The sequence below is a fragment of the Pinus tabuliformis genome, chromosome 1_2 (genome assembly GCF_031772625.1).
Source record: "Pinus tabuliformis cultivar Carrire ecotype Pingquan chromosome 1_2, CPIR1, whole genome shotgun sequence".
Taxonomy (NCBI): Eukaryota; Viridiplantae; Streptophyta; class Pinopsida; order Pinales; family Pinaceae; genus Pinus; species Pinus tabuliformis.
In genome coordinates, this window is record NC_142298.1 from 361568000 (window position 1) to 361595160 (window position 27161).

At 37.1% G+C, this 27161-nt stretch overlaps 1 protein-coding gene across 1 annotated transcript; it reads right to left on the reverse strand.

Moving 5' to 3' along the window:
- Nucleotides 1–2215: 2215 nt before the first annotated feature.
- Nucleotides 2216–2800, reverse strand: LOC149205867 (uncharacterized). The gene has a single exon (XM_089397529.1). It carries the CDS (start codon nt 2798–2800, stop codon nt 2216–2218), a length of 585 nt encoding a protein of 194 aa, XP_089253655.1.
- Between the last annotated feature and the right edge of the window lie 24361 nt (nt 2801–27161).

Sequence of the window (27161 nt, forward strand, 5' to 3'; positions counted from 1 at the left end):
CCCATCCTACTTGATAGAATTCCGCTGTGAATCCATCAGGACTAGGGGCTTTATTCTTTTTCATTCCTTTTACTACCTCTTCTACTTCTTCCAAGGTGGCTACCCTCATCAGAGCTAGGTTGTGGTCTCTAGTAACCCTACTTTGTATCTCTTTACAGATTCTTTCAGTAGCTTCTCCACGATCTACATTGGGTTCCTTGAGGAGATCTTTGAAATGATCCACTAAGACTTGTTCTATTTCCTCATGCTGTGTAACTCGTGTCCTTGCTTCGTCTTTTATAGAAAAGATTCTATTTCTATGCCTTCTCTGGATCATGGCTTGGTGGAAGAACTTTGTATTCCTCTCCTCTTCTCTTAACCAATTTACTCTATATTTCTGCCTCCATAAGATCTCTTCTTGTTTCCGCCTTTCTTCCATTTGTCCTATCAATATCCCTTCCTCTCTGGCTAGGTCATCACTTCTACCTGCCGTAATGATTTTTTTTTGGATTTGCTTCATCTTATGTTCTAGGAGCTTCTGATCTTTGAGTATGTGTCTGAATTCCTCTTTATTCCATTTCTTGATGTTTCCTTTCAGTTCTTTTAGTTTCAGCTGAAATGTCTGCATTCTGTTTCTTCCTTTCTGTCGACTTTGCTTCCACCATTCTTCTACTTTCTTCATGAAATTTTTATCCCTAAGCCAGAAGGCTTCGAACCTAAAGGGTTTTCTCTTGGGACTGGCTTTAATATCTAGTTCTGCTTTGATCGGCCAGTGGTCTGATCCCATTCCAGGAAGAATCGTTGCTTCAATGAAGATATCCCAATTTATAATCTGTTCTGACATTAAGAATCTATCTAGTCTGGAAGCAATCTGGTGTCTACCTCCCCTTCTGTTGTTCCATGTATAGATCCCATTTGTTGTCTGTATGTCTACTAGCCTTTGATATACTATCCAATCTCCGAAGGCTTCCATGTCTGCCTCTTTTCTTCTAAGTCCGCCCTTTTTTCCTTTATTGATTTTATCATATTGAAGTCTCCTCCCACTATCCAAGGAGAGGTTGGATGCAAGGACCACATCACTGCTAGGTTCTGAAGGAAACACCTACAATCACTCTGTATATGGGGTCCATATACATTGGATAAGAGGATCCATTCTTGAGAACCTATAATTCTTAATCTTCCTGTGAGGATGTGAGGTATACTGATCCAGTCTTCAAATTGGACTTCCTTTAGGTTCCAGAGGATTGCTACTCCTCCTGCACTGCCTATCGCATCTTGACCAATGATCTCGTAATGTGGCTTGAAATTGCTCATCACTTCTTTTAGTTTTCTTTCTCGTAATTTTGTTTCTTGGATTAGCATTATATTTGGTTTATCCCTTTGAGTCTCTCTTTCAGATATCTTTGTTTTCCCTTACTGTTCAGCCCTTTGATATTCCAGGTTGTGATGATCATTTCAAGAGTTTGAGGGGTTTTTGGAAAACCTCCGATAATGGAACAACTCTTCCTGAATTCACCAGCATGTCTCCCACCATTTGGATTGTCTCACCCATGGGTCTCCTTCCTCTTTTCCTTCCTCCCTTCCCTATGGTTCCTGTTTCTGTGTTTTGATTTCCTTGTGTTCCAAGTTGCTCTGGTTGCTTTGCTAACATTGTCCCTCGTTTTTCTTTGTATTTTTGGAACATATCTTTATAGATTTGTTTCTGGTCATCTGGTATGAACCGTTCATCCAGATGCTTCCATTCCTGTAAAATTTTCCTCATGACCTATTCCTCTTCTCCTTCTTGTTCCTGTTGAGGATCTATTTCCATTTGAATCTGTTCTTGAACCCGGTCTCCCCTCTCCTTCTCTTTTTCCAATTCCATACTATTTGGCTCTTTCTTTTCCTTTTTATTTTCTTTCTGGATTTCCCCTATTTCATCTTCCCCTTCTTCACTTTCCACTTCCATTTCTAATTCATGAAGAACCTCAAACTAGTTCTGGATTTTCTGAGTGCTTTCTGGGTGAGAGGGGTTTAGTTTGGTTTTTCCTTTTTGGGGTCGTCTTCTTCTCAGTACTTCTGTGAACCCTCCCCTGTTTCCTTCGTTAGTCCTCCTCTCTTGTTCCATACTTCCCTTTCCATCTCCCTGATCTGTTGGTGTATCAACTTCATTCATCGGGCAATATTTGAACAAATGGCCATACTCATGGCATCATCTACATCTGAAAGGAATATGTTTGTAATCAACTGGCTATTTCTAGACCTCATCATGATATTCTATTTCAACATGATCTGGCAGCGGTTTTGTGATATTCATGTAGACACAAATTCTGGCATAAGATGTATATCTGCCTCTCTTGGTGGTTTCTGCTACCTTCACAAAGGTCCCGATTGAGTTCCCAATTCCTTCTAGAATCTCTGGATCCCAGAACTCTATCGGGAGCCCAAATAGTCTGACCCAAACTGGTGTTGCTAGCATTTTTTCTTTTTCCATATTATAGCATTCTTCCCATTGCCTCATGAAGAGCCCTGCGTTGTTGAAGAAGTATGGACCCTCCTCAAAGATCCTTTCCTTATCCTCCAGGTTTGCAAATATAATTGTGAAAAAACCTTTTGCCCCCAATTTAAGATCTATATGCCCTTTAGGCTTCCACCTCTGTTGTATCCATTTCGTCAGATCTTTCTTAGATGGCCATGTTCCTACAAACTTGCAGATGAGTGCATGGTCTTTCATATATCCCTTGTACTCCTCCAATTTATTATTTGGAACAACAAACCTAGGTTTTTTTGTTGCTCGCGGTAGACATTTGTTCCCCATCCTAGCTTGCCATATCGCTCCCATTACCGGCGCGTCCTTGCTGCGATTCCCAAATCTGCCGTTTGCTCCATTTCGGCTTGATTCTCCTGCGGTAATTGCCTTGTAGGAGGGGATCTCTCTCCCCCCCCCCCCCCCCCCCCCGCTCGCATCAGTCATTTTCCTCCCAGACTATCCTATTCTCGGATCCTTCTTCCCTTAGTTATTCTGTCGTTATATTGGTCTGTGATTCAGCAGGTGGATACGAGATCCCCTGCACCTTGACCAGGAGCAGGTCTGCTCGGGGTCGCCTGATGCCAAACCCTAACCCTAATCTCTTGAAAATTTTCTTTTTCGGTTCCTTGTGACCCAAGTGAGGCACTAAACTTACCCACCATTGTTTCTGAGTTTTCTCCAACTACGACAGTCAAGCTCTCTAAAATTCCAAACATTTCAAGTCCAACAATCTTAGACTCAAATGTCCTTGAGTGTTTACGAGAAAAATAATACTAGGATGACTTCAAAATGGCAAGGAGAGGTGCACACTTCCAAGACAAATACACCACCACAGAGGCAAGAGAAAAGGCCCAATTTGAGAATAATAGTGTGACATAATTGCAGTTTTAACTCCACAACATAAAATTGGGAAAATTTGATGAGACTTCATGGGAAAAGAATTATGTAGCTTTAAAAAAATTGGCATTGTGGAAAAGAAGTGGACTACAAATGTATAGTTGTTGCAGCAAGATGGAATTCAATACTATTTGGGTGTACCCTTGGTCGCAGATTTCCAGTGATTAAAGGAGGGAGATGGAAAATATATAACTAGTTGGTATCATGATGATAGTTTTTGGTTGGATAAGCCACTACCCATTATAACTACTTCTATCTATAAAATTAATGGGTTGCTGCATACCAGGGATAAAATTCCAAAAAATGTTGAATCTAATGCATGGATTAGAGAATTCATAGGTGGGATAACAATAAAGAACTCAAAAGGACTTATTATCAGTCAAGTCTAGGACCCTTGAGTCAAATGGGATTTCACAGTAGTCTCAATATTCCTTACTCCATCTTGTTGAGCATCCAACATCAAATTGAACATGTTGGAAGCCATTGGTCAGATAACAAGGTCGGGAAAAAAATATAACTGGGAATACCATGTTCCCAACATGTTGAAGACCAACTTCCAAGAATGTAAAAACTCTGGTAAGGCAATTTTATTCCTGTCTCTTTTACTTTGGCTCACTATGATGCAGGTTTCACCAGTTGGCGAAGTGAAACTTACAAAGAAGATTGTCCCTTTGATGAAAACTTACAAGCCTTTTGTAGATGAGCGGTTGGGTACCCATGAGTTGGTCTCATCACAATAAATTTTCAGAAATTAGTGAATTAAATTAAAACTAGTGTCGAATAAATGGAGAGTATCTCAACATATTTTTTGAATGCTACCTAGCATATCAAACATTCAACTAGGTCTCGACATGATGAAGATATGGTATGTCAATTCTGACGATGTACAACCCAAGTAATTACCACACCAACCTTTGATACAACAAATTTGTGGTGAATTAAGTTAATAGAAAACATTTTCTCCCTTATACTAGAGGTTGCTTGGAAGATTCAAACTAAATTCCTCCTTCCGTTCACAGATGGAGAACAAGAAGAAGAGAGGGAAACTGAAAAATACACAGTTTCATTCAAGGTTTTCTTGTTGGGCCCCTACTGGAGACTTCTAAGAAGCTGATGAGTAAGGAGGCTGAAAAAATGATTGAGGTAAGAAAACAAGCAATATGGATCAATTAGAAAGAAATTTTAAAAGACATCACTCTTGATGATCCTAAGTTGGAGAAACAATTGGATGCGATAGAAAAATAGGGATTGGAAGAAATAAAAATTGAGGGAAAATCTACAAGAAAGAAGAAAAACCCATAGGAATACCTAGGGTTGTCAGTTGGACCAGATATATTACAGTACTAGGCCAAGCAAAAGAAATTTTTATTGAGGCTATAAAAAAAAATGATGGAATAGAAGGAATGGGAAAATCAATAACAAGAATAAAAAACACAGTCAGGTGTACCAATAGGAACACCTCCATAAAATTTAACGTTAGCATAGTGGGGTTTAGAAGCAAAAAATAGAGATCCCAAAAATTGAACTTACCACGAACTCACCACAAGTCAATCCAACATATGTTGTAGGGGATAATGGTGGGAAACAAACAAAAGGAAACATACGTTGACACCCAAGAAATCTCATCAGAATAGGTTGGCCCAACAAACCTAGGTAAGGATACCATAATTAAAGTAGAACCAGAGTCATAAGAAGTACATGACGCACCCCAAGAATAGGAGAAAACTACCTAGTCGACCCTGCTGGAAATATTTTCTCAAACATTAGGGATATGATCATCAAAAATTCGACATGTGTAGAAGGACGTAGAAAAGTGCAAAAATCCAGAAGTGCAAGAAGAGTCCAAAACAACTACCTTGCCATATGATTTAACATATGCATCCAATACGCATGTCTTTTCTTGTTTAGAATATATAGTGAAGGATGCTAGGAGAAGATGGAAGAATATGTTGACCAACAATGATAAGTTGAGACAGAAGAAGCAACAAGAAGAGGAGAACTGGTCAAGTTGCATGAGCCTAGCAATTGAAAAACTCTAAATTGACATCCCTGCCCAGATTGATGACCCACTTACTGTTATTCAAAAATTGGTCTACCAATTGGTAGATCACAATGTATAGAGGAATTAAAAGGTTTCCCATTTTCAATAGAAGGCTAGAGAACAAGAGAATCAAAATTTTCAACTATTATACAAAAAAAATACAAGGCCTTTACACAAGCCAAATAGAAGCTTGGAAGAACATTGTATAGGGTTGCAACACTTAAGGTCATTCTCAACAATTGAATGACTTATTTGTTGAACACATGTAGTTATGGAACAACATATGTCAATACAAGACTTATCAACATGACAACATATCACATTTGAAAATCAGGCTACAATTTCACTAGAAAATCAAATAGTGAAAGGAAATAAGGAAGAAAGTAAGTTATTGTAGGAGGAAAGGAAGTGGTTCAGAGAAGGAAAGAAAGCACAAATTGAAGCCTCCAATTCCACTGAGTGCCTATAGAATATTAATGAAAAAGTCCAATAATTAGAGCAATAAGGTACCCCTAACTTAATAGTTACTCAAACGAGCTTCGTGTGAAAAAAATTAAAATATTTCGTAGATATGAAAACCCTAGAGGTGCAAGCTCAACAGTACATGAAATACTAGTCACCATTTTACAAACATCTTCAAGCACTTACACCCATAATCTATCAAACGACATTTGGAGAAATCCCTGTTCCAATCCCCTAAGTACATTCAACTCCGCATCAACCTAAGTTTCAATTATTTGAGCCAAGAATGTTAGAATGTGGCCCATTTGTATCACAAGAGTAGTCCTACATTCCAGAATCAGAGGTTGAAGGCTCCAACTAGTCATTGGGGGAAATGAAAGAAGAGGGATTTGCATCTTGAGCCCTTGGGAAGGAGTACAAGTAACAATGGATGATCAACCTACAGGATCAATCGACTAACCAACACATCAACATAAAAGCACACATCCTTCTCCATTGAATACAAAACAATTATTCAACACTCAACCAATATGATCTTATTTTATTACTCTTTATTTCTTCTATCCTCTTCAACTACACTTCTTCAAATTTTGTAATTCTCCAAGTCTCCTCCTTCTTCAGGACAAAGAAAGAATTGAGGGTGGGGGAGGTGTTGGAGGGGCTAATCGACTCATTTGACTAGCCCAATCGAGTTGGATCACCAAAGAATTTATTGTAAGTTGGTATGATAATCAATCGAGTCAACTGACCAAGTCGGCTCAGTCAAATCGGTTGAGATAATTAAATTGTTGTAATTGTCTAATCAAGGATATAACTATGAATGTACTTGGATCTATGTTTTATGGTTGGTTGTTAAGGATATATTAATACTAGTATTATTTTTCTAGCTCTCTACTACTTTGTGTAACTGTTCTCCTCCAAGTGATGCATATGACTCTTTAATCTTACTCTATGTTCTATCCTACTAGTGACTAGTGCATACTTTTCGCTAGATTACAACAATTCTTATATCGAGGATCTAAGCCATAAGTTTCTCACAAGGATAAAATATGATTCAGTGCATGGGGGACAGAGTTGGGTTTTTGTGGGATAAAATACATATAGTGGTTATCGTATGGGCACTCATGGTAGTAGAAGGTGAGTCAATGATCACAAAAGAACTCTAAGAATAATGATGGAAATCAATATACGTCCATGCTTGGGACCTTCCCTAATATGAGAGTGGCATAAGGAAGGAAAAATCATGACAGTATAAGGAAAATGTCTATAAATTCATTAAGGAAGAAGGTATTTCCTCTGCATTGGATGCTCTCAGGTCAGGTCTTATCGCACTCGACTTGGTTATGTATTAAGGGTAAGGCACTCAAGTTATTTACTTTCATTTATGCCTTCTATTTTATGGGTTCTCCTCTTTGTTTGGTTTCTTCATTTTTAATCAAAGGGGATGTGACATCCTTTTTTTTTATCCCTCTTGTAAATATTTCTATGAATTGTAATTCATGTAAATAATGTGGAAATGAAAACATTGACTAGCTGAGAGGAGTGGGCATAGATTCATAGGTATGAGGAGGATTTACTTGTAAACCTAAGCCATTGTATTAATTCCACCACCTATCTCCCTGAAGGATTTGTGGCATTGCCGGTGCAAGTGTTAAATTCAGGAATGGGATCCCTGAGTGGAGAACGAGATCATGTAATCTTAGTCCTCATGGAAAGCATTGATGTGGTCAAAACACATGTAAAAAAATATGTGAAGTGAGTTGAAAGGGGATAGGGGAGGATATATGCTAAGTTATGCACAAGTGGATGCACAAAAAAATTGAGTAGTGGTGGATAGTGCAAGAGAATGTAGAAGCACAAATTAGTAATGGACGTAAATTTTATGAGGAGAAATAACCTTTCTAGCCTATGTTATGTTTTTTGGATGGTATTCCCTATTCTTGCTAATACCTATGCATGTTCATATGATTCAATTGGTCAATGAGAGTTCAATGGAATTGAGTCATCTAGTGCTAGCCTTGAGATGATAAACCACTGGGGTGCTCGCTGAAGGTAAGTTGATAAACCACTTGACAGGTTGATACATCCTTATGCTTGTTGAAAGGATCCAATAAGCCACAAAGTGCTTTCCTTGGGGCTGATAAATCACTTATGTACTTTATTAGTGCGCTGATAAACCACTTGGAAAGTGGGTTCTTGACACTTGCAATGCTATATTAGAGAAGCAGTTGATAAACCACCCATGTAGTGTGTTCATCTACCTGGAACTAAAGTGCAACTCCTTGAGCCTTGAGTGAATTCTTTGTAATTGGTTTTTGTTGGAGTATAGGTCACTGTGTGTTGGCATTATGATTCAGGTTTGGTGCTATGGCATAGGTGTTGTACTTGATGGAAACTCACTCAAGTGGCAAATCTCTGTTCAGGCTCTCAAAATGATAGAAAATAAGGGGTTCGCAGGTACACCGTTCAAAAGGTGCGGGCCCGCAGGCACGCCATTCACAAAGTGCGGTCATGTCCGCAGGTTATCCGAACAGAAGGTGCGGACCCCAAGTACATGCACTTTCATGCAGAGAAAAGCGCACGCACGTGGGAAATCCTATGGTGGTCCATGGTATTTAGTCCGACGTATATGATCATATGGTTTTGGTCTGTGGTATAGCATCTAAATTATTGAACCCCGGTTTTGGGTCCCTTGTATTGGTTTTCTATGGTTTTGATCCATGGTTTGAGTAAGGGCTTGCCTATAAAAAGGAAAGGAGATCATTTGGCTAGTCACTTGTGAAATTTGAATATCTTAAGATCTGAAATGTTGGGTGATCGGTTTGAAAAGCTAGATCTAAATCAAGTTAAAATCTATAAATTATAAGGCGGATCTATTGATAGGTTGTGATCTCTCTGGCGCATGATTAGATCTGTGGATCTGACTGTCTGTGGCACATTGGAGGATTGTTAATTTGGCTCTATTCGAAGGTCCGCAGGTGATCCACAACGCAGGTGCGGGGGGTCTGCAGCGCAGCAGAAGGTGCAGGTGCAGAGGTACGCAGAGCAGCAGAAGGTGCAGGTGCGGGGTCCGCAGCGCAGTAGAAGGTGCAAGAGCGGAGGTACGCAGCGCAGCAGAAGGTGCAGGTGCGGGGGTCCGTAGCGCAGGTGTGGAGCTGCGCAGTCCAGACACAGAAGAATTGCGGATATTCGCAGGTTTCTATTAGTGAAGTTGCAGACTTTTCTTAACATATTTGTTGGCTGCCTTTTATCTATTGCTGCAGAGTTCTGGGTTTAGATTACTGGTATTGCTTTTCTGGTTACTGCATTCTGAGAAGTTATTGGTTGATTCATTAGGTGATTGTAAAAGGAGATTGGTTGATTCACATGTACTTGATGATTATTTGATGTTCATGGATCCAGTTTGAAAATTTATGAAAAGGGTCCTTGGAAGAAAAGAAGTAGGTCAACACCTACGTACTAGTAGTTCAGCTAGTACAAGAACTAAGGGGGTTGTAGCTCCCTTCCAGGAGAGACTGGAAAATGAGAGAGGGTCGTAGCTCTCAGCAGGTTGCAGCCTGCGTACTGGTAAAGCACTACACCAGTACAAAATCATTGTAAAAGAAGTTTCTAATTAAAAGAAGATAGAGACGTATTGCAGCAGGTGGTTTTCACCCACATTGGGTTTCCACCTTATAACTGGTGTTCTTTGGTGTGACTATCTGTTTTCCTTGTTCTTGCTCATTATTATATGGTACTGACATACAAATTAATGATCAATATCTGAAGAATAAATTAAAGTATAAATCTGGAAGATATATTGAAAAGAATTTGATAATACTGATTCACCCCCCCTCTCAGTATTATTTCCAACACTGTGGTGCCTACTGTTGTAGGTAGTTGAAAAACCACCTGGACAGTGGGCCATTATTCCTATTGGTTTGTGAAATGAATTTAGTTTGAATCAAGAGCCTCCTTGGTGCTTATTGTTGAAGGTGGTTGATAAACCACTTGGAGAATGGATTCTTATTCTTGTTTATTTGGTTGACTGGTATTAGTGTAATACCATTTGGCACTTAACTCCTCAAATTATGAATATAGCTTGGGGGTGGTTAACTACAAGAAATAAAAATAGTGTAGTTGGCCTACGGTTTGGAGGAGAGTTGAAGTACCTCCCTTAGTTTCCAACCACTCAAAGATAATAATATAATTTCCTTACTTATATTCTCTTTGTATACCTATTGCACTTGAATTATGAACATTTTTGTTATATAACAATGAGAGTATCAACACTATTAATGAAGGAATATGTTTTCCTATGTAGTTGCAATGAGATGCATTGTATGATTGTTCTCATGATATGAGGGACTTGTAGATCCCTGTAATTGTTGATATACTTCTTGATTTTCATAGTTACTTGTATGATTTATGATGACTATTTAAAAATCCAATTAAACTGCTATGGTGTGTTAAATTCCATGCTTTAACTACTGCGATTATTAGATGATATTTGTGTTTGAGCATTAAATAGTTTTTCTATTTACAGAGTTGTATATGGATTGCCATGGATCTCTATTGTGCATGACTAATTTTTGATTTCCTTACTCTTGGAATAATAAATAAAATAATGCATTATACACATAAATATACTAGGGGATTTGATGGAGTTGTTCAAATATGATCTTAGAGTAGTCTAGTGTTGCCATAGTTGGAAGATCAAAGTATCATGGCCATGGATTAGCTTGTTTCAATGCTTGAGTGATAGGCAGACTTACATCTCCATGAATGTATTTTATTAATGGTTAGCACTATAATTTCATTGTGTTGTTGTAAGAATGTATTCTTATGGTTGTGCATGTTTGGATAATACTATTTTCTTAGGGTAACCTTGGTTTAATCCCTAAATGATTGAAGAAATTCTAGAAAACCATTCTAAGTTAATAAGGTAAAAATTTCCTTCATTTTCGAGTTAGATTTAGGTTTGTTGGATATACCCGGGAGTTCAAATGTCTAGAAGAAATGTCACTTGGTATGTCACAGGGAGACCAGATCCGGATGGGCTAGATACAACTGCAAATTGGATGTGAGTAACCCAGATAAGCTATATTTGAAATGATACTCATTATGGGAACACATGATAGCGCTCAGGGGTCTAATTCCATCGTAAGCCATATTTCAACAACAAATTGGAGTGAGGCTCCCTAGTGGAAAGGTGGTGTGGAACTATATTTCATTATGGACGGCAGATGCATCCGAAAACCTAGGGAATTCAGGGCGAGTGCGAGAAGGTGAAGTTGAGAGGCCCAGATGTGAGCTAGGCCCAGACATGCATGTGGATAGAAGGTAGATTGAAGGTCTTGGAGTCTAGAACATTTTTCGAGTGTAAGTTAATGGGAACAATGTATTCCCCAAGAAGTCGATATAACATGAAATAAATAATTAACACGTGAGGGCTAGACTTTTGGGTCCATAGTTTAGGTGACCTTGAACTTGGCCATGGTCATGTTGGTACAAGGAATGATGTGGAACCACCAGGATGAGGTGGGGTTTCCATGCGAGGGTCATGTAGGTGCCATGTGGCAGGACCTTGCTTATGCGGAGGGGTAAAAAAAAAAAAACTTAAAATGAATATAAATTTTGATCTTCGCATCAGAACATAATAAAATTTATATTATCAGAAAGACCTCGATGAGTTGAATGTGATGGACCTGGTACCTGTTTTTAATTCCACTTAATTTGGGAAAGGAGGAATTATATAACTGAATTTCCATAATGAGACCATGCAGGTTGGGTTGATTGAAAGTAAAACCACCCATTTAACCTAAAAGAGGGGTGGAAGGGATTGCTACAAAGTGATACCAGAGCATGGTTCAACATTAGACCTGGATGGGCTTAAAATTAAATAGAATAGGGCTCTAGGGAACCAGAGCAAAGGTTCTACACTGGACCTTTGGAGATAAAATTTGGAGTTTTATTAAAATGTGGAATATAATGCCCAGGTCCTACACTTGGATTGAATGGGCCTAGAAGGACACTTTTAACATCCGTTACAAAATGTAGTAATCCATAGTGAATGTTTATTGTGTGTTGCATGTAGCATTTTGGTTATGGATTGCATGTTATATGCAAATGTTGCTTTTGATATGTTAATTATCTTCTAGCAGTTATACTAACTTGAAATTTGGTGTTTCATATAGCCTCATATCCATATGCTTATGAAAGATCTACCAAGGTGATGATGAGCATGTTTTACTAGGATTGTTGATTGGCTAATAGTTATGTGTGTATGAAAACACATAAGAAGACACCAAATAATAGCAAGAGTAAGAAGTAATGGACAATAGAATGACACAATACAACACAGATATATCCTAGATGGTCAAGGGGGAGAATTAGTAGGAAAGATGAGAGGGGAAGACTCCCCTGATTGGATGTAAACTATTAGAATTCTAAGCGTTGATTAAGAAGTCACAAGAATGATAATGAAAATATTTTCAGAGCTTAGAAAAAGAAAGAAAAAGTAAATGAAGTCATATTGTAAAGCCTATCAGATATATAAAGACAAAAATAACATGAACTAGGTGCCAGCTACATGTATAAGAAGAGTTCATCATGACTTTGGAAGCATGAATTGGACTAATGGTGCAGAATGCAGTAGAACCAAGAAAAGGAATAGGCAGGAAAGTGAGAATCTAATGAGGGGTGGAACTCCACTAAGTACTCCATAGAGGAGGACAAACAACAATGATCAATTATCTAGTGCTTCTATTAAAAGACATTATGAATATAAAAGAAAAGGAATAGACTTCATGCCAAAACAATTTGAAAAGGAAAAGCCTCCTACCTTTGATGGAGAGGTGAAGAAGGCTGAGGAAGCCGAGGATATTTGACAGGTATTTCCAAGAAAGGTACCTATCGAAAAGGTATTATGATAGTAAGGCCAAGGAAGTCTATGATCACAAACAAGGGTAGTTGACAATTGATGAATATAAAACCAAGTTCTTAGAGTTGTTGAGGTATGTGCCTTACGTCAATGACGAGAAGGTGAAGTAACAAAGGTACCTCAATGGACTACCATAGGAATTTAGGGAAAGAATAGATTTTGATGAGCCTAAAACATTGGAGGATACTACAAGGAAGATGATATATTTTTATGAACAATCCAAACACAAGTATGATTTTAGGGTTGATTGGAAAACAAAGGGAAAACCTAGTTTTAAACGGAGGGGACAGAGGTCTGTAGGACATAAACTAGGAAAAGGAAACAGAGGTTTTCCACTATTTCCCAAGGAATAGAAGACTACTACTACTGATAAAGACCATTTAAAAAATCATGAAAAAGAAAAATCAAAGAGGTTCATAGGAGGACCGATGTTGTGTTGGACTTGTGGATAAAACCACTTATAGAGGGATTACCCTCATCAACAATAGAGAGCTCCAAGGGTGTACAATGTGCAAGAAGATAAGATAATAAGAGATGTGGCATAGAGCATGTCGCAAATCTATGCTACCTTGGAAAATACTAGGATGACCATTAGGCAACAATAACCAAGATGGAAGGTATGGTCAATAACCAACCACTTTCAATTTTGATAGACCTAGGTTCTAATTTCAATTATGTTAGCCCCAATGTGTTAGAGAAATGTGCATTGTAGAAGATAGCCCATGAAAAATCATGGTTGGTGCAACTAGAAATAGGGACTAACAGGCGAGTTGAGAACTTTGTGAAATTGTGCTTGATTATAATAGATAGCATGCCCATGTTAGCTTATTTGAACCTATTACCACTAGGTTCAGATGATATATTAGTCATCATAGGTTGGTTGGAAAAACATAAGACCAAATCGATTATTATAACAAGTCAATATAATGCTTCAATGAAGAAGGGAAAAGAATGACACTACAAGGTAAGAGAAAACCCATGAATGTTTAGAAATTAACAGTGCTTTAGATGAAAAGATGTTGTCGAAAGGGGTGTGAACTGTACATTTTCCAAGTGACCAATGAATTAGAAATTAACAACATTTTGGAGGAAAACCCAATAATAAAATAATTTAGTGATGTGATCCCCGAAGATATCCCACGACTGTCACTAAGGAGGGAATTGAATTATCAATTGAATTAATTCAAGGATCGACGTCGATGTTGAAGGCTCCATACTGAATGAATACATTGGAGTTGGTAGATACAAAATTACAATTAAAGGAAATGTTGGACCGAGGTTAAATTAGACCCAACATATCACCCTGGGGATCACCTTTGTTGTTGTAAAGAAGAAATACAACACTGTGAGTTTATATAATGATTACAAATAATTAACTAAAGCCACCATAAAGAACATGTATCCTTTTCCAAGGATTGATGAATTGTTTAATCAGTTAAGAGGGGATACCATATTTTAAAATATTGACTTGAGGTCTATGGTACCATCAGGTACAGATCAAAGATGAGGACATTCACAAAATGACTTTTATAACTGGGTATGGGCACTATGAATTTGTGGTTGTGTCATTTGGGCTCACAAATGCCCCAACAACTTTTATGTGTTTAATGAATACTTTTCTTAGTTTAGGTTTGGAAAAATTTGTATTGGTTTTTGTTGATGACATCTTGGTCTATTCGAAAACCAAGGAGGAGCATGAAGAAAATTTTGCAGCAATATTACAATAGCTAAGGGAGCACAAGTTATATGCAAATATTTGGGAAATATTTTTTCCAAGGTAGGAGTGGTAGTAGACATGGAGAAGATTAAAGCCATTATGGAGTGGCATACTCATCAGAATGTGATAGAATTTAGATTCTTCATGGGATTGGTCGGGTATTTTAATTGCTCCAAGAATGGACACCCAATCACAACGTTGCAAAGACAAGGAACTAAATTCCAATGGATAGCAGAATGTGTGGCTATCTTTGAGAAATTAAAATACTAGCTCACCCATGCACCAACATTGAGAATAAAAACCCATAAAAGTATTATGTGGTGTGCACAAATTCTTGCAAGGAAGTGCCCGGTGGAGTCCTAATGCAAGAAATGACAGGTGGTCTATTATGAATCAAGGACGTCGAATGAACATGAGTGGAATTATGTCACTCATGACTTGGAATTAGCAGCTATATTGCATGCATTAAAAATGTGGAGGCATTACCTCCTTGGTAGGATTTTTTTTTTGATGTCAGATCATGGACAACCATAGTATCTATTTGATTAGCCTAAGCTGAATGTTATATAGGCAAGGTGGATAACCTTGATTAGTGAATTTGATTTTGAAATCAAGTACATAAAGGGAAATGAAAACAAAGTAGTTGATGCACTTAGCAAAAGGTTTCAATTAGGTCATGTGGAAGTTATTAGTATTTGTGAAGTCGACATCCAAGAAAATATTAAAGAGGCAATGTAGTAGGATAGGGAATACCATCAAGTGAAGGAACACCTACAACAAGAGCCATAAGGGGCATTGAGTAAGTGTTTCTCACTTGCAAAGGATGGAATGCTGAAATTCAAAGGTAGGTGGTATATACCTTTTATGGGTGACTTGAAGAAGCTCATCTTGGATGAATTTTATAAAAGACCATATTATTACCATCCTGGTTACCAAAATATGATAAAAACTATGAAAAAGGTATATTATTTGCTAGATATGAAAAAGGATGTGGCCAAATATATTTCTAGATGCTTGGAGTGCCAATAAGTAAAAGTGGAATGTAGACATCCAATGGGATTGTTGCAACCATCCCTAATTCCTCAGTGGAAGTGGGAATTAATTTCAATGGACTTCATCACCGGGATGATGAGGACACCTAGGAAGCATGATTCCATAATGGTGGTGGTAGATAAGTTGAGCAAGGTAGCTCATTTTTTAGCTCTTAAACCCACCTACAAGGCAATTGATATTTCTCATATTTTTATGGTAGAAATATTTAGACTTCATGGTATACCCAAGAATATCATCTCATATGGAGATGGCAAATTTACCTCAAATTTCTGGAAAGAATTTGTAACACCCCCCCTTCCATTCTAATGAAATGGATGTGGTTAATAGGTTACCTAACTCTAATGTTACAATTACAATAATGGGATAAGCATATATTTCTTATTATTATATTTTGTTTTTTTTGGCTTGAAGTTTTGTTTGTTAGCATCAACACTAGCTGGTTCTCTTCGCTTCAACACTTGTGTCCCAGAAGTGTCCAATATGTCACCTCACAGATACCCTAATGCTCTTCTCTGACATGAGCTAAAAGAATAATTCTTTCCTATCATTTAGGGTGTATCCCAAACACTAGCATCTTCTCCTCCTTTCGGATCAAATACTAACCCTAGCAAATCCTAGAACTGCTCCAAGAACCTAACACTCCAGGACAAAGATAATGTGATAAAGAGTATAAAGGTAAAATGGGGCAAGTTCACTACACTACCCACATCTCTAAGATCGTATGATCAAATCAACGTATAAGATGACTCTCTCCTTCCTCTATTTATATGAAATCCCTATAGTGTCTGAGCAACACTCAATCTAGATTACATAATGAGGCACATGCTACAATCCTTTCTCCCTTGGTGGTTATGAATATGAAGCTCATCTAACAGAAGATATAGGAAAAGTGATGATATTGTAAGTTCACTTCACTCAAGTGAACAAAATAGTGAGGCACTTTACAGATTTTATTTTGATGGTAGAGCTATATCATCATGGAACAACATTTGTAAAAAGGCTTTCTTACATGCCATTTGTTGAGTATATGTTTGTTGTAGTAGATCATAAGGAGGATTGTCTTGTGAGAAAACCAAGGTGGCATAAAAGAAAGTTGTAAGATAATTAGAATGTATAAACGCTATGAGAAACAAAAAAAAATGGTAATCAAGAGTATGCTATTTTCTAGTGAGAAGATTGTGCTTACCAAGCACAAGGAAACTAGATAATCTAGTAGCATGGAATTTAACATTCTCTAAGAAGTCATCTTACTACACAAATGAAGCAACCAAACAAAGTTAATTGAAATGGGAAAAGAAGAGTTGAATAATACAACTATAAGGAATTTGGCACAATCTTAAACCCCAAAGGAATCAATAAGATATGTAATATAACATTATGCTTCAAGGAGAAAGAAGTCGTTGCGTTTGCATTACTTGCACAACAATCTTTCCTCCTTGAGTTTATTAAGGTAATTAACACACAAAAACTTAGATGTTGTATATGAACTAAAACCTAAATTCCTATGATACCCACATCAATTGGATATCTATAATGTTTTTTTCTTTTTCCTTTCAGGATGGGAGAACTACACGGATGATGTGACCAAAATTGTGCGAGGCTAGATCAACTCATTAAATTTGATGGAAGATTGACTTGAATGTTGTTGTGATGAGTCTGATAGAATGAATTGCATGTTGTCATTGACTCAACAACATTGAAAATCTCTTATTTGGATCAAAACCATAAAATTAACAAAAACCATACTTTTTTAACATAATTATATGGGGATCGATGCCGCAAACAACGAATTTGGTATTTTGGTTTTATTTACTTATTTGATAGCTAATATAGATCATATATGACCATGCAAAATGCATGGCTCAAGAATGGCTATGAATGAGAAAATTTTGAGGACTATGTGCAAATTCTCGTGATCCAAGGTCAAAAGTTATTAAAGGGACTCAAAGCTTATAAAGTATCAATATGCCTGAGAAGAAAACCAAATACATACAAGACTTCATCCAATGAGTCCATTGGAAATTCGAAGCTTTCCTATTTAGAGGAGATTGTTATTAAGCTATCCTATAAAAGTGATCATTTTGCATACAAAGAGAACTCTCCAACATCCTAAACTAGATAAATGACATGCATTAAGTTGAAACTTACAAATTTCCAATTCAAAAATTTGATCTGTGCACAACACCCAATGCTACGACAAAATGGAAAATACAATTCTTAAAGGATGGTATAAAATTAGACACAAGCTTATAAAGTAAGAATGAATGTGGTCATCTCTAAAGTCAACCTTGTCAATTTTAGGATTGAAAACATAAGGTTCAGACAAAATATCCATGTGTCAAGCCTAACACAACACATCTTCTCAATTTTCTTATTGCATGCAACATCAGTCAAGAAGAATTTGGGATGGAAATATTTGTTTATTTCCCTTGTTCCCTCTATTTACAGTTGTATACCCAATTCATTTATGTCAGGTGCTTGACGTTCCAAGTATATTTTGAATGGTTCTCATCTCTATAGCATGAAGAACAACTTAACAATTATCTAATGAAATTTTCTAGTTTACACATGTTTATCCTTTGATATAACAACATTATTGCAGAGTAGATTTGTATGTGCTTAAGTTCATAATCTTTTATGGTAGTTAATAATTGTTTTCGTAACCAAATATAATACAATGAGCCCTACGCAATGACCCTTTTGATAACTCTTATAATGACAGGTCAGTATTATGATAAGGAATGAAAATATCAAACTGTGATAGCTGAAAATCAATGATATATTCTTATAATGTGCACATCCTTATTGTTGAGGTGAGATTCTAATTCAACACGGGAAATATTTAGGGGTGAAATTTCGCAAATGGGTTGTTTTTTGGACATTTAAAAAAAAAAAATTCGCCAATTTGGTTGAAAATTCGGATATTTTTTACATATATATGATTAAATAGATGATATTCGCAAAAAAATTACCAATTTTAATAGTAAATTACATGTTAATTTATTGAATATTCACCTACATTCTATACGTATGAATTTTTAAACCAAAATAGTCGCCTACAATACTATATTTAGGAAAAATATTAAATCCTTAAAAAATACCTTGGATTCCACAATTTTGTTGGGTGTGTTACATTCTTTCCATGACTAGTCGCACACACATGGGTTTTGTGCATGGGTTTTGCACAAGGTTTTGGGCATGATGGTTTTTTGCCCATGGTATTTTGTAGATCTGGTCAAGGGAACTACAGTTATGTTCTAATCCATGGTTAATGGATTGGGGTTTATGAATGCTTCGACATGTATATATATGTATTGTAACATTGAAAGGAACATAATGAAAAATCAATATGGTAGTCTTGATCCAAGGGAAATCTCTGTGTATTTGTTTTATATTCTCGTCATTGTTTATTTTTTGTTTTCTAGAATTCATCTGCATGTAATTTTTGTACAGGGTTAAAACCCACATTTGGTATCATTGTTTTTTCAGCTCCAAGGGAACGCCTTTAGTGCTGAGGGGTTTTCCTCGGGCCTGTGGTAGACCTTATTCAGTGGGAGATCTGCGGGATCAATTATTGCAGTGAAAGAAGATGGAAAGCAGTGGAAAGATTGAGATCAAGAAAATTAATGGTCATATTTTTGAGTTGTGGAAACTCAAAATGGAGGATCCGCTGGTGGATAAAGATCAATGGATCGTGGTAGATTCGGGTACTAAACCAACGACAATGTCAGATGAAGACTAGGTGAATTTGGATCGGAAATCGAAGAGCACAATACGATTATGTATCTCAGATTCAGTATTGTTGAATGTATCATGGGAAGCTATGACGAAGGCTTTGTGGGACAAGTTAGGGACTTTGTACCAAACTAAGTCTCTGGTGAAAAAACTATTCCTACGGAAAAAGTTGTATAACTTGAGGATGAAGGATGGAGACTTGGTGACAGATCATACGAACTCCTTTAATATTGTGGTAAGCCAGTTGTTATCTGTTGATATTAAAATTTCAAATGAAGATAAGTGAATCAATTTGTTATGTTCTCTACCAGATATGTGGGATAATTGGGTTGTTGCAATAGGTAGCAATACAACTACCTTGAAGTTTGCTAAAATAGTCTCATCCTTGTTGTCGAAGGAGATGAGACATGAAAATATGGAGGGCTTAAATGGATATACCTTATCTATACGAGGACAGTCCAAAAAAAAAATGGTCCTCGAGTGGGAGATCTAAATCTCCAGGAAAACCTATAAAGGTGTGATGGAAATGTGAAAAGGAAGGACACTTCAAAAAGGCCTATAGATCTAAATATCCTGAGAAAGGAAATGGATTTGATGATGCCCATTTATAGAGGTGAAAACCAGCTCAAATGAAGGTGGGGATGTGTACTTGGTTTATTCTTCAAGTACACATGTAGATCATGAGGCATGGTTGATTGACTCAGGTGCATCCTTTCACCACTCCCCATAGGGAGTGGTTCTGTGAGTATGAGAAATATGATGGTGGTGATGTCTTATTAGGGGATGAAAGGAATGCTAGAATCATTGGACGGGGAAAAGTCAATCTGAAGTTGAAAGGTGGAAGTATTAAAACACTTCCGGGTGTTCTGCATATTCCTGCAATGGTCAGAAATCTGATTTTTGTAAGCAAGATAGATGATGTAGGTGTAAAAACAATGTTCGAGAAAGATACCTACAAGATGGTTCAGGGAGCACTGGTTTTGATGTGGGGAATTCAGATTAGAACTCTATATAAGATTCTGGGTAGTATTGTTAATGATGGGTGCAACAATTATGTGGTTCCTGAAAGTGGAGTAGAAAATATAGTGGTCTCTGGAGAAAATACCATGTTATGGCATCAAAGGCTTGGACATATTGGAGATAAGGGCCTTCAAATACTTCATGGTAATGGTATCGTAGAATTTATGTCTAATTGCTCTCTAGATTTCGATTTATGTGAACATTATGTGTATAGGGAAGTAGAATCGAGTAAGTTTCCCCTCTGGTGCTAATAGGGCGAAAGGGATATTAGAGCTTGTGCACAGTGATGTGTTTGAACTTGTGTTGGTTCCATCACTGGGTAAGTTTGTGTACTATGTATCATTTATATATGACTTCTCAAGGAATACATGGATATATTTCCTCAGGAAGAAATTTTAAGTCTTTGACAAGTTTAAAGAATTTAAGGCTCTAGTGGAAAACCAGACAGAGAAAAAGATAAAGGTGTTGAGGATAGATAATGGTGGATAGTTCTGTAAGAAGGAATTTGAAGAGTTTTGTAAGAAGTGTGGTATAGCACAACAGAATACTACTCCATACAAACCTAAGCAAATAGAATTGTAGAAAGAATGAATAGGACATTGATGGAAAAGGCAAGAAGCATGCTTAGTGGGTCGGTTTAGGACAGGAATTCTGGGCAGAGGCGGTGGATACTGCATGTTACCTAGTTAATAGATCACCTTCATCAACGTTGGAGGATAAGACTCCATGTGAGGTACGCACTGGTAATAAACCCTCTCTTTCACATTTGAGGGTATTTTGGGTGTGATGCATATGTACATGTTCCAAAGGAGAAAAGAACCAAGTTGGATAGTAAATATGAAAGGTGCATCGTTATTGGGTATAAGGATGGTTTAAAAGGTTATAAGCTTTAGAACCCAAAAATAAGGAAGGTTGTGCACAACCGAGATGTGATGTTTAGAGAGGTGAAAGATGTTATTAAACATGAATTCCTACCAAAGGAACCTAAAAAGATAGAGTTTGAGATAAAGGAGGAAGAATCAAACTCTATAACATAACATGAATCAAAATATGAAGAGCCACAAAGTCCAACTGTGAGAAGATCAGTCCGAGAAAGAAGGCAGACAAAAAGGTATAGTCCATCTGCTTTTTGTTCAAATTTTTCTTTATCTATTACTGATGATGATCCTAGAACTGTTAGGGAGGCAGTAGATTTAGAGGATGAAAAACTCTAGAAAGAGGCCATGGTTGATGAAATGGCATATTTGGACAAAAATGAGGCTTGGGATCTAGTGGAGTTGCCGGATAGAAGGAAACCCATCGGAAGAAAATGGGTGTTTAAGAAGAATATGAATGAGAAGGCAAGGTGGACAAATACAAATCTCGGTTGGTAGAAAAAGGTTATTCCCAAGTGTCAGGAATTGATTTTGGTGATATTTTTTCTCCTAATGCCAAGGTAGATTCTATTAGATTACTTTTATTTGTTGCTGCTGCTTTTGATTTTGAGGTAGAACAGATGGATGTGAAGACAACATTTCTTCATGGGGATATGGAAGAAGGGATATACATGAAGCAACCTACGATTTGAGGTGAAGGGAAAGAAAGAACTGGTATGCAGGTTAAAAAAGTCTTTGTATGGGTTAAAACAGTCACCAAGGATGTGGTATCATAAATTTGACACATATGTACGAGGACTTGGCGTCACCCTTTTCTAAGTGGATCACTATGTGTATTTTAAATTAATTGGTGACTGTGTTATTTATGTAGTCTTATATGTGGATGATATGTTGTTGATTGGAAATGACAAAGAAATTATCCAGGATTTGAAGACCCAATTGTCCTCCAAATTTGACATGAAGGATCTTGGTGCTACAAACTATATTTTGGGCATGTAAATTAAATGAGATTGGGTGGAGAGGAAGCTCTAGTTAAACCAGAGGAAGTATGTCGAGACAATACTATAGAGGTTTAATATGCAAGATAGTAAATCGGTGAAGGTTCTTATTCCTGTAGGTGTAAAGTTATATGCTAAATAGTGTCCCAAGACACAAGAAGAGGAAGAGTACATATCATGTGTTCCATACGCAAGTGAAGTTAGTAGCCCGATGTATGCAATGGTTTATACTAGACCATACATTGCACACACAGTGGGAATATTGAGCAGGTTTATGTCAAAACCAGGGAAGGAGCCTTGGACAACAGTGAAGCAGGTTTTCAGGTATTTGCATGGTATTATTGATTATGGTTTGTGCTACCAAGAAAGACTAGGATTAGACAGAGTTTTGGACCTCCATGTCTTTGTTGATGCATATTAGGCTGGATCGAGAAGTGGGTTTGTGTTTAACCTATTTGGAGGTGTAGTTAGTTGGATGAGAAAGATACAATCTATAGTGGCACTTTCAATTACAGAGGCAAAATACATGGGAGCCACTCATGCAAGTAAGGAAATAGTTTGGTTGCAGAGATTGTGTTCAAGTATGGGGTTAGTACAATGAGCTATAAGGATAGACTGTGATAGGAAAAGTAAAATTTTCTTGGCAAAGAACTCTATGTATCATTCAAAGACAAAGCACATTGATTTTCAGTATCACTTTGTGAGGGATATGGTTGAGTACAAAAAGGTGTTGTTGGTAAAGGTGGACATTTTGAAGAATGTTTCAGATGCATTAACGAATTCTGTGAGCACTGAGAATTTTTCTTGGTGTAGAGAACAATGGGCATTGCAGGGTTGGACCAATACTAAGCTCTCATGTGACCCCATGTGTGGAAAAGAAAACAACAAGTGGGAGAATGTTGGGTGTGTGTTATGTTCTTTCCACGACTAGTCACACATGCAAACGTATATTAGGTGGGAAGACCTACATATGGTTCTTTGCATGGGTTTTTCACATGGTTTTGGGCATGAGGGTTTTCTTCCCATGATATTTTGTAGATTTAGTCAAGGGAAGTACGGTTATGTTCTAATCCAGGGTTAATGGATTGGGGTTTATGAATGCTTCAACATGTATATATATGTATTGTGACAGCGAAAGGAACATAATGGAAAATCAATCTAGTAGTCTTGGTTTTGGGATCCAGGGGAAATCTCTGTGTATTTGTTTTATATTCTCGTTATAGTTTATTTTCTATTTTTTAGAATTCATCTGCAGGTAATTTTTGTACAAGGTTAAAACCTACAAATTCTATGATATACAAGGTATTTACAGAGACTCCTAACCCATATCTATAAGTCAGTTTGGCTACTATTTTGCACCACAATTAACCTAACTTTGGTTAGCCTACCAAGCTTCACAATCAAGTGTATGGGCACTACTAGATAATACTCAAAATTTGGTTACCTGTGAACTAAGGCTAATACTAACACACCTATTACATGGTTTACTTTTGGGATTCTTTGAGATAAGAGGATCTACACACATGAAATTTTGGCTATGAACGCTCATAAATGAATGAGAGACACCAAAATTCTAGCCACAAATATTAACAGTGCAGAGCAGTATTCAGTGTTGAACATTAAGGTACTTAAACATAAAATTATGCGTTATTCCTAAAGAGTGTTAACTATGGAGTGAAGAGCACAAATTTTACCCAAAAATGATGGTGCAATATTCCTTAACATTGTCACACCTTTGACCACACACTATATATGTAACAAAACCCCCATAGTCTACAAAACTAATGCATATGCTATAAATAATAAACACCTTATAGACCAACCAACATAGACTCCGTGGACTCCAAGGATAATACATAAGTTAATAGAGTGATCATTCCCTTTGTATATGAATACTACTGTGTTTTAATTATCCGTAGCACTTCAAACAACTTATCACCACCCACATGTGCATATCAGATTTGAGCACAATTATAAAATGAGGGAGAGCCGTGATTTCTAAAAATATAATCTTTGTCTACCCGAGGACATGAATAAAGAAGAAATCTTAATTCAAAAACATGAACATAAATGTGCATATGAAGCTAGAATTCATTAAGAGTGATTTTGTATATTTAGTTGGGCAAGAGCACCTTATTAATAGATATGACATAGACCTTTCAATATATATATATATATATATATATATATATATATATATATATATATATATATATATATATATATATATATATATATATATATATATATATAGATAGATAGATAGATAGATAGATATATATATACTTCCTATCTTAGAATTTTGTTCTCATATGCAATGCAATGGGCAACTAGGTTAGGGACTAAGATTCTCCTCCCAACCATAGATAGGATGTAATCAATCTCTGGTGAAGTTACCACCCATGAGCTAGATTCCAGAGCATAAGGGGTATACTCTAAGAACAACACACATGCTTCCAGTTGATCCAGGAATTTTACTGACCGGGATCCCTTTCCTGGCCGACAAAACTTCTTCCCTTTAACTTTGTTTTCTCTTGCACTGCCTCCATTGGATATAAGAAGAAATCCTCAGGTTGACTCCCACATGCCTTTCCCTACCCAATTCCTCCATTTTTCTATTTTTTGAATTCTAACTATAGTTAGTTAGATACCAACCTAACTTCATTTCCTTTGACCAATCAACATAACTCCAACTGCCTTTTGCCCTTTAATTTTTGTGGTGGTTTTCCCAGTGATCACTAGTCAGCCTTGTAGGCCAATGATCTCCATTCCATTTAGTCCTTTTCCCCTTGCTTTCCATATGTCCCAAGTAGTGTGTCCACCTCAACCCTGGAATTAGTTGTCCTTTTGACTTAGCCCATGTGCATATATTATCATTTTTTTTCTTTCTCATAATATTTTATAGAGGTGACAGTGACCATGCTATTACAAACCTCTCTGCCTTGGGGGAACACTGTCCTCAGTGTTCAATGATCATCTATAATATAAAAATATTGCTTAAAAGAGACAAAATAGTTGTTATGGAGCTTTATATATACAATTCATTTTATCTTTTTACAATATAATATATATGTATAGTGGCTCACCCAGCCACTTGGTAATGCTTAACCATTTTTCGATGGCCCCTTTTTGTAGTCTTTTGGTACTTGATGTATTAAATCCATCTTGGATTTGTTCCCTTTCCTTGGAGAGTTTCTTGCCTCCAATGCCCAATGACGGTATCCTTGCACTCCTTGTTCCTTCAACAAACAATTCTTGACTCATTGTTTCTAGGCACACCACAGTGTGCTTCCGATTCCAATCAGTTATGCTCATGACCAAAAACCAATTTATTTTCTGGCCTTCCCTTTTCTGCTTCCCAGTCCCTCAGGAGATTCGTTCACCCACCCTTCCATGCTTCCTCACATCAGAGGGGTCTCAAAATCCAAGGCATATCCCTTCCTTAATACTATCAAACTGTTCATCACATTCTTATAGAAATCAGTTGGCACCCTTGGTGCTAATGTCCTGCAATGGCCTATTCCTAAAACCTTTGAATTTTGCACAATGTTTTTGTTCCATGAGAAATTTCATATCCATTCCTCCATCATAGACATATAGATTCCATGAGATTCATCATAAGGAAAATGTAATGAATGTGAAATTATATCTTATTAGTAGTTTATCCTTGCAATGAGCTTGGAATTTTCCATAATTCCTTAGCAAATCCTAGTTAGTTTAAAAACCAAACCATCATAATAAAAAACATATCATCCTGTTAGCTAAAAAATCCATAAATCAGAGTGTTGAATCACGTTCATAATTTAAAGATTCAGAATATCAATAAAGCATTGTTACTTATCTTGATTTATTGACTTCTTCTTTCTCGTACACACAAGGGGTCAATTACCTATCCTAGCAAGCACCTAGATGATAAAATTTCCTCCACGGCCAAAGTACCAATCCAAAGTGGCTTCTCTAATGCTTTAGGTACCCTCCAGACTATTCGTCAAGGTACCAACTCAAAAATTATGTTGCTCCAGGGCTCCATCTACCCTCTAGGCTAAGTACCTAGGTACCAACCACCCCACAGTCATGCTGCTTCATGGCTCCAGGTACCCTCTAGGCTAACTGCCCAAGTACTCACCCAACAGTCGTGTTGGATAAGCCAATTCACAACTATGGGCACTGCGAAACTAGGTAGTGTTCTGTTGACAAAAATATTGGGAATCCAGAGGCTATCCCACCTCCACCTAAAACAATACATTTCCCATGGGCCCAAACAAGTAATATAAATGTATGCATATACATGTGGTTCAATACCACATACACTTAACATGATTCCACATACACATAGCACAAACACACATGACACGGTACAATGTATACGCATTTGCACATGTACGACACATGAAAATATACACATTGAGGAATAAGGGCATCTAGAGGCATATACATCCACCCTCAAATCAATACAAGAATCCATAACTATGTTCACACCCCACTTGATACACAACAGGAGTGTAGAGCACTTGCTCCACCAGCGTGTCTTTTCCTCATTATACCACATGTCTCCATCATTCTTTCGCAAGAATGACTCTTGAAAAAACATATCGATCAAAATGGTGTCTTTGTATCAGAATAATCATGTATACAATATATTAGAACATGTGCAAATAAAGTTAGGTTTAGGAGAACTCCCTTTTAATGCCCATCATTTCCATGAACTCAACCAGCATATGTGGCTATCACCTTGTTGTTATGTAACAAATGTCCAACCATTTATGCTTCAATGTAATTGTATCATGTTCATACTCAGTATGTAATTCATGTGTTGTTCACTTTGACAAGAATATTTGGATTCCATACTGCCTCAACCCTATTACTCGAAGGCCCCAAGGAAATGCAAGAGGGAAAAAGTAAAAGCAACATCGTAAAAGAAAAACAAAATCTAAAATCACAATCATAAAAGAA